Raw genomic sequence first — 13,148 nt, 5'->3', positions numbered from 1 at the left:
GAATTTGGGGGTGCAGAGTTTGGGGGTGCAAAGTGTGGGGGTGCATAATGAGCGTGCACAGAGTGGGGGTGCTCAATGGGGGCGCAGAGTTTGGGGGTGCATAATGAGGGTGGAACAGAGTGGGGGTGCAGAGTGTGGGGGTGCACAGAGTGGGGGTGCAAAGTGTGGGGGTGTATAATGAGTGTGCACAAAGTGGGGGTGCTCAATGGGGGGGACAGAGTGGGGGTGCTCAATGGGGGTGCAGAGTTTGGGGGTGCAGAGTGTGGGGGTGCATAATGAGCGTGCACAAAGTGGGGGTGCTCAAAGAGGGTGCACAGAGTGGGGGCGCAGAGTGTGGGGGTGCATAATGAGGGTGGCACAGAGTGGGGGTGCAGAGTCTGAGGGCGCACAGAGTGGGGGTGCAGTGAGGACGCACACAGCGATGCACCCCCACACATGAGGTCTCTGCTCGGTGCAGCCGCACCTTTGCATGCCCCCCCCCCTCCGTGGGAGACCCCGCACCGCCGTGAGCCGCCGCCGCCGCACGGCTCACCTTGACCAGGGCGGAGTGCAGGTACATATTGTGCGGCATGATGACGGCCCCCACGATGCCCACCGCCTGCTCCAGCTGCGGGGTGCCGCAGCCGCGGCACTCGGGGACGAACAGCCCCCGCAGCAGCTGCTTCTGGTCCGGCCTCACCGTCACGTACTGCGGGCAGACGGCGGCGCCGGGCTCAGCTCCGCGCTCAGCACCGCCACAGCGCCCCCTTTGGGATGGGCGGTTCTCCACCCCACAGTGCAGATTCCCCCTTTGGGATGGGCGGTTCTCCACCCCGCACCGCAGCGCCCCCTTTGGGATGGGCGGTTCTCCACCCCGCACCACAGCGCCCCCTTTGGGATGGGCGGTTCTCCACCCCACATTACAGATTCCCCCTTTGGGATGGGGGGTTCTCCACCCCACAGTGCAGATTCCCTCTTTGGGATGGGGGGGTTCTCCACCCCGCACTGCAGCGCCCCCTTTGGGATGGGGGGTTCTCCACCCCGCACTGTATGATGCCCTTTGGGATGGGGGGTTCTCCACCCCGCACTGCAGATTCCCCCTTTGGGATGGGGGGTTCTCCACCCCGCACTGCAGCGCCCCCTTTGGGATGGGGGGGTTCTCCACCCCACATTGTATGATGCCCTTTGGGATGGGGGGGTTCTCCACCCCACACTGCAGATTCCCCCTTTGGGATGGGGGGGTTCTCCACCCCACACTGCAGATTCCCCTTTTGGGATGGGGGGTTCTCCACCCCGCACTGTATGATGCCCTTTGGGATGGGGGGTTCTCCACCCCGCACTGCAGATTCCCCCTTTGGGATGGGGGGGTTCTCCACCCCACACTGTATGATGCACTTTGGGATGGGGGGGTTCTCCACCCTGCACTGCAAATGCCCCCTTTGGGATGGGGGGTTCTCCACCCCGCACTGTATGATGCACTTTGGGATGGGGGGTTTCTCCACCCCACACTGCAGATTCCCCCTTTGGGATGGGGGGGTTCTCCACCCTGCACTGCAAATGCCCCCTTCGGGATGAGAGGTTCTCCACCCCGCGCCACAGCGCCCCCTTTGGGATGGGGGGGTTCTCCACCCCACACTGCAGATTCCCCCTTTGGGATGGGGGGGTTCTCCACCCCACACTGCAGATTCCCCTTTTGGGATGGGGGGTTCTCCACCCCGCACTGTATGATGCCCTTTGGGATGGGGGGTTCTCCACCCCACATTACAGATTCCCCCTTTGGGATGGGGGGTTCTCCACCCCACATTGTATGATGCCCTTTGGGATGGGGGGTTCTCCACCCCACATTACAGATTCCCCCTTTGGGATGGGGGGTTCTCCACCCTGCACTGCAGCGCCCCCTTTGGGATGGGGGTTTCTCCACCCCACACTGCAGATTCCCCCTTTGGGATGGGGGGGTTCTCCACCCCACATTACAGATTCCCCCTTTGGGATGGGGGGTTCTCCACCCCACACTGCAGATTCCCCCTTTGGGATGGGGGGGTTCTCCACCCCGCACCGCAGATTCCCCCTTTGGGATGGGGTGTTCTCCACCCCACACTGTATGATGCCCTTTGGGATGGGGGGTTCTCCACCCCACATTGTATGATGCCCTTTGGGATGGGGGGGTTCTCCACCCCACACTGCAGATTCCCCTTTTGGGATGGGGGGGTTCTCCACCCTGCACTGCAAATGCCCCCTTCGGGATGAGAGGTTCTCCACCCCGCACCACAGCGCCCCCTTTGGGATGGGGGGGTTCTCCACCCCACATTACAGATTCCCCCTTTGGGATGGGGGGGTTCTCCACCCCGTGCTGCAGCTCAGGTCGCCCTCAGCAGCTGTAATGCGGGCACAGCGGTGCTGCAGGGTCAGGGTGGGCTGCAGGGCTCGGGGTGGGTTGTAGGGCTCGGGGTGGGTTGTAGGGCTCGGGGTGCCCCAGCAGCAGCCCCCCATACCTCGTATCCGAAGGTCAGCGCCATGATGGTGATCAGGAACCCGAAGAACGCCTCCAGCTTCCGCAGACCTGCACGGACAGCAGCAGGCTCAGCGTGCTGCTCACTGCAGGGCCCCACCACCCCCTGCAGACCCCAACATCCCCCACCCCCAGACCTCAGCATCCCCCTCCCCCAGACCCCAAATATCCACCCTGACCCCACCATCCCCCTGCAGACCCCAGCATCCCCCACCACCAGACCCCAGCATCCATCCCCCGACCCCAATAACCCCCCCAAACCCCAGTATCCCCCACCATCCACTTCCAAACTTCACCATCCACTCCCAAACCCCATTATCCACCACCAGACCCCACCATCCACTCCCAGACCCCAGTATCCCCCCACCAGACCTCACCATCCCCCACCAGACCCCAGTATCCATCCCCAAACCCCAGTAACCCCCCCAAACCCCAGTCACCAGACCCCACCATCCGCTCCCAAACCCCATTATCCACCACCAGATCCCAGTATCTCCCACTACACCCCAGCATCCACCCCACACCCCAGTATCTCCCCCACCAGACTTCACCATCCCCCCCAGACCCCATTATCCGACCCCAGGCCCCACCATCCACTCCCAAACTCCACCATCCACCAGCAGATCCTAATACCTCCCACTACACCCCAGCATCCACCCCCACACCCCATTATCCATCACCAGACCCCACCATCCACTCCCAGACCCAGACCCCAGCATTCACATCCCAGTATCCCCTACCAGACCTCACCATCGCCCCCCAGACCCCATTATTCCCCACCAGACCCCACCACCCACTCCCAAACCCCACTATCCCCCACCAGACCCCCACCATCCAGACCCAGACCCCAGCATTCACACCCCAGTATCCCCCACCAGACCCCACCATCCACTCCCAAACCCTATTATCTACCCCCAGACCCCACCATCCACTCCCAAACCCCATTATCCACCACCAGACCCCAGCATCCCTTACCACCAGACCCCAGCATCCCCCCCCAGACCCCATTATCCCCCACTCCCAGACCCCCCAAACCCCAGTATCTCCCCCCAGACCCCATTATCCCCCACTCCCAGACCCCAATATCCACCCCCACCCCCCAGCATCCCCCCACAGCCCCCACTAACCATATTTGTCCAGGAAGAGGAAGACGAAGGTGTCAGCGATGGTGATGAGCACTCCGCCCCACAGTGGGATCCTGCGGGTGGGTGTGGGTGTCAGCAGTGGCGCCCCCCCCCAAACCAGCCCCATATCACCCCCCCCACCCCAAAACCCCACGAGGACCCCCCCCACTCACTTCCCCACCGACAGCAGGTTGATGGCGATGGCTGAGCCGATGACCTCCTGCATGTCGGAGCCGATGATGGCGAGCTCCACCATCAGCCACAGGATGATCCGGGGCACCTGGGGGGGGGGGGGGGGGGGGAGAAAATGCTGCTGAAGAGGGGGAGAAGGTGGGGGGAGAGGGCTGAGCTGTGCCGTACAGCACTGGGGGGGGGCGGGGGGGGGGAGGGGGAGGGTGGGCTGTGAGCTGTGCCGTACAGCCATGGGATGGGGGGGGGTGAAGGGGAGGCTATGAGGGGTGTCCTGCAGCCATGGGGAGGGGGAGAAGGTGAGGGGTGGGCAGTGAGGGGAGCCCTGCATGGGGAGGGGGAGATGGGGGCTGAGCTATGAGTGGTGCTGTGCAGCCCTGGGGAGGGGGGGAACACATGGGGTGGGCTACGAGCAGAGCCCTACAGCCATGGGGAGGGGGGGAGTGTGAGGGGTGGGCTATGAGGAGTGCTCTGCAGCACTGAGGGGAGGGGGGAGAAGGTGAGGGGTGGGCTGTGAGAGGAGCCCTGCAGACCTGGGGAGGGGGGGATGGAGAAGGGTGGGCTATGAGAGGTGCCCTGCAGCCATAGGGAGGGGGAGAAGGTGAGGGGTGGGGGAATATGAGGGGTGGGCTGTGAGCGGTGTCATGCAGCCATGGGAGGGGGGAATATGAGGGGTGGGCCATAAGCAGTGCTCTGCAGCCATGGGGAGGGGGAGAAGGTGAGGGGTGGGCTGTGAGAGGAGCCCTGCAGCCATGGGGGGGGGGGATGGTGAGGGGTGGACAGTGAGCAGTGCCATGCAGCCATGAGATGGGGGGGGGGGGGTGGTGAAGGGTGGGCTATGAGAGATGCCCTGCAGCCATGGGGAGGGGGGAATATGAGGGGTGGGCTGTGAGCAGTGCTCTGCAGCACTGAGGGGGGGGAGAAGGTGAGGGGTGGGCAGTGAGGGGAGCCCTGCAGCCATGAGGGGGGGGGGGATGGCAAAGGGTGGGCTATGAGTGATGCCCTGCAGCCATGGGGAGAGGGGAATATGAGGGGTGGGCTGTGAGTGGTGCCGTGCAGCCATGGGGGGGGGGAATATGAGGGGTGGGCCGTGAGCAGAGCCCTGCAGCCCTGAGGGGGAGAAGGTGAGGGGTGGGCAGTGAGGGGAGCCCTGCAGCCATGAGATGGGGGGGGGATGGCAAAGGGTGGGCTATGAGACGTGCCCTGCAGACCTGGGGAGAGGGGAATATGAGGGGTGGGCTATGAGCAGAGCCATGCAGCCCTGGGGGGGAATGTGAGGGGTGGGCTGTGAGCGGTGCTCTGCAGCCATGGGGGGGGAGGGGGGGGCGGGGGAGGGTGGGCTGTGAGCTGTGCCATACAGCCATGGGATGGGGGGGGGTGAAGGGGAGGCTATGAGGGGTGTCCTGCAGCCATGGGGAGAGGGGAATATGAGGGGTGGGCTATGAGCAGAGCCCTATGGCCATGGGGAGGGGGGGAGTGTGAGGGGTGGGCTATGAGGAGTGCTCTGCAGCCATGGGGGGGGAGGGGATGGAGAAGGGTGGGCTATGAGAGATGCCCTGCAGCCATAGGGAGAGGGGAATATGAGGGGTGGGCTATGAGCGGTGCCGTGCAGACCTGGGGGGGAACGTGAGGGGTGGGCTGTGAGCAGAGCCCTACAGCCATGGGATGGGGGGGATGGAGAAGGGTGGGCTATGAGCGGTGCCCTGCAGACCTGGGGAGGGGGAGAAGTTGAGGGTTGGGGGAATATGAGGGGTGGGCTGTGAGCGGTGTCATGCAGCCATGGGAGGGGGGAATATGAGGGGTGGGCCATAAGCAGTGCTCTGCAGCCCTGAGGGGGGGGAGAAGGTGAGGGGTGGGCTGCGAGGGGTGCCATGCAGCCATGAGATGGAGGGATGGAGAAGGGTGGGCTGTGAGCAGAGCCCTGCAGCCATGGGGAGGGGGGAATATGAGGGGTGGGCTATGAGAGATGCCCTGCAGACGTGGGGAGGGGGGATGGTGAGGGGTGGACAGTGAGCAGTGCCATGCAGCCATGAGATGGGGGGGGGGGGGGGGGGGGGGATGGTGAAGGGTGGGCTGTGAGTGCCCCGCGGCCCTCAGGAGGGGGGGAAGGTGAGGGGTGGGCAGTGAGGGGAGCCCTACAGCCATGGATGGGGGGGATGGCAAAGGGTGGGCTATGAGAGGTGCCCTGCAGCCATGGGGAGAGGGGAATGTGAGGGGTGGGCTATGGGTGGTGCTGTGCAGACCTGGGGGGGAACGTGAGGGGTGGGCTGTGAGCAGAGCCCTGCAGCCATGGGGGGGAGCAAAGGGTAAGGGGTGGGTGGAGAGGGGTGCTCTGCAGCCATGGGGGGGGGGGAATATGAGGGGTGGGCTATGAGCAGAGCCCTATGGCCATGGGGAGGGGGGGAGTGTGAGGGGTGGGCAGTGAGAGGAGCCCTACAGCCATGGGATGGGGGGGATGGAGAAGGGTGGGCTATGAGTGGTGCCCTGCAGACCTGGGGAGGGGGGGAAGACGAGGTGGGGGCTGTGAGCGGTGCCATGCAGCCATGGGGGGGGGGAATATGAGGGGTGGGCAGTGAGGGGAGCCCTGCAGCCATGGGGAGAGGGGAATATGAGGGGTGGGCTATGGGTGGTGCTGTGCAGACCTGGGGGGGGGAACGTGAGGGGTGGGCTGTGAGCAGAGCCCTACAGCCATGGGATGGGGGGGATGGCAAAGGGTGGGCTATGAGAGATGGCCTGCAGCCATGGGTGGGGGGGGGAAGACGAGGCGGGGGCTGTGAGCGGTGCCATGCAGCCCGGGGGGGGGGGAATATGAGGGGTGGGCTATGAGCGGTGCCCTGCAGCCCTTATGAGGGGGACCACGGGGTCGGAGCAGCCCCCCCCCCCCCCGCTCACCGTGCGGTACTGGCGGTGGCACACCTCGGCCAGGTGCAGCCCCGTCACCACGCCGAGCCGCGCCGCCAGGCGCTGCAGCAGCAGCCCGATCACCGTGGCCAACAGCAGCACCCACAGCAGCTGCGGGGGGGGGGGGGGGATGGAAAGGGGGGGGAATCCGTGGGGCTCACGGAGCGGAAATGGCTGAGCCCCCCCCCGCAGCCCAGGGCTCACAGAGCAGCAATGGCTGAGCCCCCCCACGCAGCCCAGGGCTCACGGAGCACTCCGGCAGTGCAGCTCTGTGCTGCTCCACACCCCACGTCCTGCCCGACCCGACCCCAAACCACTCCTGCCTGACCCCACGCCTTTCTGTCCCAACCCCAAACCCTCCTCCCCTCACTCCAAACCCTCCTCCCCCACCCCAAACCCTTCTGTCCCACCCCAAACCCAAACCCTCCTCCCCTGACCCCACACCTTTCTGTCCCAACCCAAACCCTCCTCCCCTCACTCCAAACCCTTCTGTCCCACCCCAAACCCAAACCCTCCTCCCCTGACCCCAAACCTTTCTGTCCCAACCCCAAACCCTCCTACCCCTCACCCCAAACCCTCCTGTCCCAACCCAAATCCAAACCCTCCTCCCCTGATCCCAAACCTTTCTGTCCCACCCCAAACCCTCCTCCCCTGACTCCAAACCCTCCTCCCAGACCCCAAAGTCCCAACGCAAACCCTCCTCCCCTGATCCCAAGCCTTTCTGTCCCACCCCAGACCCTCCTCCCCTCACTCCAAACCCTCCTCCCCCACCCCAAACCCTCCTCCCCTGACCCCAAACCCTCCTCCCCTCACTCCAAACCCTCCTGTCCCAACCCAAACCCTCCTCCCTTGACCCCAAACCATCCTCCCCGACCCTAAACCATCCTCCCCCACCCCAAACCCTCCTGTCCCAACCCAAACCCAAACCCTCCTCCCGACCCCAAACCCTCCTCCCCCACCCCAAACCCTCCTCCCCCGACCCCACACCTTTCTGTCCCACCCCCAACCCTCCTCTCCTGACCCCAAACCCTCCTCCCCCAACCCCAAACCCTTCTGTCCCAACCCCAACCCTCCTCCCCCACCCCAAACCCTCCTCCCCGACCTCACACCTTTCTCCCCCACCCCAAACCCTCCTCCCCTGACCCCAAACCCTCCTCCCCCACCCCAGACCCTCCTCCCTGACCCCACACCTTTCTGTCCCACCCCAAACCCTCCTCCCCGACCCCACACCTTCCTGTCCCACTCCCAACCCTCCTCCCCCGACCCCACACCTTCCTGTCCCACCCCAAACCCTCCTCCCCGACCCCTAAACCATCCTCCCCTGACCCCAAACCCTCCTGTCCCAACCCAACCCAAACCCTCCTCCCCCAACCCCACACCTTTCTGTCCCACCCAAACCCTCCTCCCCTGACCCCCAACCCCAACCCTCCTCCCCTGACCCCACACCTTTCTCCCCCACCCCAAACCCTCCTCCCCGACCCCAAAGTCCCAACGCAAACCCTCCTCCCCTGATCCCAAACCTTTCTGTCCCACCCCAGACCCTCCTCCCTGACCCCACACCTTTCTCCCCTACCCCAAACCCTCCTCCCCTGACCCCAAACCCTCCTCCCCCACCCCAAACCCTCCTCCCTGACCCCACACCTTTCTCCCCCACCCCAAACCCAAACCCTCCTCCCCTGACCCCAAACCCTCCTCCCCCGACCCCACACCTTTCTGTCCCAACCCAAACCCAAACCCTCCTCCCCGACCCCAAAGTCCCAACGCAAACCCTCCTCCCCTGATCCCAAACCTTTCTGTCCCACCCCAGACCCTCCTCCCTGACCCCACACCTTTCTCCCCTACCCCAAACCCTCCTCCCCTGACCCCAAACCCTCCTCCCCCACCCCAAACCCTCCTCCCTGACCCCACACCTTTCTCCCCCACCCCAAACCCAAACCCTCCTCCCCTGACCCCAAACCCTCCTCCCCCGACCCCACACCTTTCTGTCCCAACCCAAACCCAAACCCTCCTCCCCCCCACCCCAAACCCTCCTCCCCTGACCCCAAACCTTTCTGTCCCAACCCAAACCCTCCTCCCCTGACCCCAAACCCTCCTCCCCGACCCCAAAGTCCCAACTCAAACCCTCCTCCCCCAACCCCAAACCTTTCTCTCCCAACCCAAACCCTCCTCCCCTGACCCCAAACCCTCCTCCCCCCACCCCAAACCCTCCTCCCCCGACTCCACACCTTTCTGTCCCAACTCAAACTCTCCTCCCCTGATCCCAAGCCTTTCTGTCCCACCCCAAACCCAAACCCTCCTCCCCCAACCCCAAACCTTTCTGTCCCACCCCAAACCCTCCTCCCCCGACCCCACACCTTTCTGTCCCACCCCAAACCCTCCTCCCCTGACCCCCAACCCCAACCCTCCCTCCCCTGACTCCAAACCCTCCTCCCCCACCCCAAACCCTCCTCCCTGACCCCACACCTTTCTGTCCCAACCCAAACCCTCCTCCCCTCACCCCAAAACCCTCCTGTCCCAACCCAAACCCAAACCCTCCTCCCCTGACCCCAAACCCTCCTGCCAGACCCCAAAGTCCCAACTCAAACCCTCCTCCCTTGACCCCAAAACCATCCTCCCCGACCCCTAAACCATCCTCCCCTGACCCCAAACCCTCCTATCCCAACCCAAACCCAAACCCCTCCTCCCCCACCCCCAAACCCTCCTCCCCTGACCCCAAACCCTCCTCCCCCGACCCCAAACCTTTCTGTCCCAACCCAAACCCTCCTCCCCCACCCCAAACTCTCCTCCCCCAACCCCACACCTTTCTCCCCCACCCCAAACCCTCCTCCCCTGACCCCAAACCCTCCTGCCAGACCCCAAAGTCCCAACTCAAACCCTCCTCCCCAACCCCACACCTTCCTGTCCCACCCCAAAACCCTCCTGTCCCAACCCAAACCCAAACCCTCCTCCCCTGACCCCAAACCCTCCTCCCCTCACCCCCAACCCTCCTCCCCTCACCCCCAACCCTCCTCCCCGACCCCACACCTTTCTCCCCCACCCCAAACCCTCCTCCCCGACCCCACACCTTTCTCCCCCACCCCAAACCCTCCCTCCCCTCACCCCAAACCCTCCTCCCCTCACCCCAAACCCTCCTCCCCCACCCCACACCTTTCTCCCCCACCCCCAACCCTCCTCCCCGACCAAAGTCCCCACCCCCCGCCCCCCCAGACCTTGAACCCCGCCACGGCTCCGGACTGCAGGTCGGACTCGATGTTCCCGGGGTCCAAATAGGCGATGCTCATCAGGAAGCCCGGCCCGGTGAAGGCCCACAGCTTTCGGAAGCTGAAGCACGAATGCTGCGGGGGGGGGGGGGGAAAGGGGGGGGACGGCCCTCAGCCCCGGGAGCAGCGCGGACCCCCAGGGGGTACCACAGACCCGGGAGCACCGCGGACCCCCAGGAGCAGTGCGGACCCCCAGGAGCAATGAGGACCCCCAGGAACAGTGGGGACCCCCCAGGAACAATGGGACCCCCAGGAGTGCTTTGGACCCCCAGGAGCAATGGGGACCCCCAGGAGCAATGGGGACCCCCCCAGGAGAAGCACGGACCAAAGGAACAGCATTGGACCCCCAGGAGCAATGGGGACCCCCGGGAGCACAGAACCATGGACCCCCCGGGAGCAGTGTGGACCCCTGGGTGCAGTGCAGACCCCCATGAGCAGCACGGACCCCCAGCAGCAATGAGGACCCCCAGGAGCAATGAGGACCCCCAGGAGTGCTTTGGACCCCCCGGGAGCGCTTTGGACCCCCCGGGAGCAATGGGGACCCCCCCCGGAGCACAGAACCATGGACCCCCGGGAACAGTGTGGACCCCCAGGAGCAATGCGGACCCCCAGGAACAGTGGGGACCCCCCCAGGAACAATGGGGGACCCCCAGGAGTGCTTTGGACCCCCAGGAGCAATGGGGACCCCCCAGAAGCAATGAGGACCCCTGGGAGCAATGGGGACCCCCGGGATCACAGAACCATGGACCCCCCGGGAAGCAATGGGGACCCCCGGGAGCAATGAGGACCCCCGGGAGCAATGAGGACCCCCAGGAGCACAGAACTATGGACCCCCCCGGGAGCAGTGCGGACCCCCGGGAGCAATGAGGGCCCCCAGGAACAACACAGAGACCCCCAGAAGCAATGGGGACCCAAAGGAACTGCACGGACCCCCAGGAGCACTGCAGACCCCCAGGAGCAATGGGGACCCCCCGGGAGCAATGGGACCCCCAGAAGCAATGGGGACCCCCGGGAGCACAGAACCATGGACCCCCGGGAACAGTGCGGACCCCCAGGAGCAATGAGGACCCCCAGGAACAGTGGGGACCCCCCAGGAACAATGGGGACCCCCAGGAGTGCTTTGGACCCCCAGGAGCAATGGGGACCCCTGGGAGCAATGGGGACCCCCGGTAGCAATGGGGACCCCCGGGATCACAGAACCATGGACCCCCTGGGAGCAATGGGGACCCCCCAGGAGAAGCACGGACCAAAGGAACAGCATTGGACCCCCAGGAGCAATGGGTGACCCCCAGAAGCAATGGGGACCCCTGGGAGCAATGGGGACCCCCGGGATCACAGAACCATGGACCCCCCGGGAGCAGCACAGACCCCCGGGAGTGCTTTGGACCCCCGGGAGCAATGGGGACCCCCCCAGGAGCAGTGTGAACCCCTGGGTGCAGCGTGGACCCCCAAGAGCACTGCAGACCCCCAGGAGCAATGAGGACCCCCAGGAACAGTGGGGACCCCCCAGGAACAATGGGGACCCCCAGGAGTGCTTTGGACCCCCAGGAGCAATGGGGACCCCCGGGAGCAATGGGGACCCCCGGGATCACAGAACCATGGACCCCCCGGGAGCAATGAGGACCCCCAGGAGCACAGAACTATGGACCCCCCGGGAGCAGTGTGGACCCCCCAGGAGCAGCACAGACAGTTGGGAATGGTGCAGACCCCCACAATCACCATGGACCCCCGGGAGCACTGCAGACCCCCGGGAGCAATGAGGGCCCCCAGGAACAACACAGAGACCCCCAGAAGCAATGAGGACCCCCAGGAACAACACAAAGACCCCCGGCGAGCAATGGGGACCCCCGGGAGCACAGAACCATGGACCCCCAGGAGCAGTGTCAACCCCTGGGTGCAGTGCAGGACCCCCAAGAGCACTGCAGACCCCCATGAGCAGCACGGACCCTCAGCAGCAATGAGGACCCCCAGGAGCAGTGTGGACCCCCAGGAGCAATGAGGACCCCTGGGAGCAATGGGGACCCCCCGGGATCACAGAAACCATGGACCCCCCGGGAGCAGCACAGACCCCCGGGAGCGCTTTGGACCCCCGGGAGCAATGGGGACCCCCCCAGGAACAATGGGGACCCCCAGGAGTGCTTTGGACCCCCAGGAGCAATGGGGACCCCCGGGAGCAATGGGGACCCCCCGGGAGCACAGAACCATGGACCCCCGGGAACAGCATGGACCCCCCAGGAGCAATGAGGACCCCCAGAAGCAGTGCGGACCCCCCCCCAGGAGAAGCACGGACCAAAGGAACAGCATGGACCCCCAGGAGCAATGAGGACCCCCCCAGAAGCAAAGGGGACCCAAAGGAACAGCGTGGACCCCCGGGAGCACTGCAGACCCCCCCCAGGAGCACAGAACCATGGACCCCCCGGGAGCACTTTGGACCCCCGGGCGCAATGGGGACCCCCCCGGGCGCAGCACAGCCCCCACCCTGGGTGCTGGGGGGGGTTCGGGGGGGGGTCGGGGGGGTTTTGGGGGGGGTTTTGGGGGGGGTTTGGGGGGTCTGCGCACCCACCGTCTCATCGTCGGGGATGGGGATTTTGCTGTCGAAATAAGTGGTGAACGGCTCCTCGTCGTCCTCCCCCGGCAGCGGCCTGCAGCGCGTTCCGACTGCCCGACACGGAGCCGACGGCCTCCGCGGGGCGGTCCTCTGCGGGGCGGGGGGGGAACGGACGGACGGAGTGAGGACCGCACGGAAAGCGGCGGTGGGGCGGGACCGGGACCGGACCGGGACCGAACCGAGACCCGAACCGGGACCCGGACCGGGACCAGGACCGGACCGGGAGCGAACCGGGACCCGGACCGGGACCGGGACCGGACCGGACCGGGACCGGACCGGGACCGAACCGAGACCCGGACCGGACCGGGACCGGACCGGGACCGAACCGAGACCCGAACCGGGACCCGGACCGGGACCGGGACCGGACCGGGACCGAACCGAGACCCGAACCGGGACCCGGACCGGGACCAGGACCGGACCGGAGCGGACCGGGACCGAACCGAGACCCGAAGCGGGACCCGAACCGGGACCCGGACCGGGACCAGGACCGGACCGGACCGGACCGGACCGGGACCGAACCGAGACCCGAACCGGGACCCGGACCGGGACCAAACCGAGACCCGAACCGGGACCCGGAC

At 65.8% G+C, this 13,148-nt stretch overlaps 1 protein-coding gene across 4 annotated transcripts in view; it reads right to left on the bottom strand.

Annotated features, from left to right (window-relative positions):
• The window catches only part of SLC11A2 (solute carrier family 11 (proton-coupled divalent metal ion transporters), member 2), a 65,178-nt gene that overhangs the window by 29,826 nt on the left and 22,204 nt on the right, over positions 1–13,148 (bottom strand). For all 4 annotated transcript variants that reach the window (NM_001128102.3, XM_046904962.1, NM_001396394.1 and 1 more), the window contains 6 exons: positions 9,912–10,037; positions 6,694–6,813; positions 3,786–3,892; positions 3,616–3,686; positions 2,472–2,539; positions 533–688 (listed from right to left, as the gene is read on the bottom strand). In NM_001128102.3, coding sequence (NP_001121574.3) covers positions 533–688; positions 2,472–2,539; positions 3,616–3,686; positions 3,786–3,892; positions 6,694–6,813; positions 9,912–10,037 — 648 coding nt within the window. The remainder of the gene's footprint in view (positions 1–532; positions 689–2,471; positions 2,540–3,615; positions 3,687–3,785; positions 3,893–6,693; positions 6,814–9,911; positions 10,038–13,148) is intronic.

The sequence above is a fragment of the Gallus gallus genome, chromosome 34 (assembly GCF_016699485.2).
Source record: "Gallus gallus isolate bGalGal1 chromosome 34, bGalGal1.mat.broiler.GRCg7b, whole genome shotgun sequence".
Classification (NCBI taxonomy): Eukaryota; Metazoa; Chordata; class Aves; order Galliformes; family Phasianidae; genus Gallus; species Gallus gallus.
The sequence above is the reverse complement of the archived record's forward strand: the minus strand, read 5'-3'. Positions and strand labels throughout refer to the sequence as shown.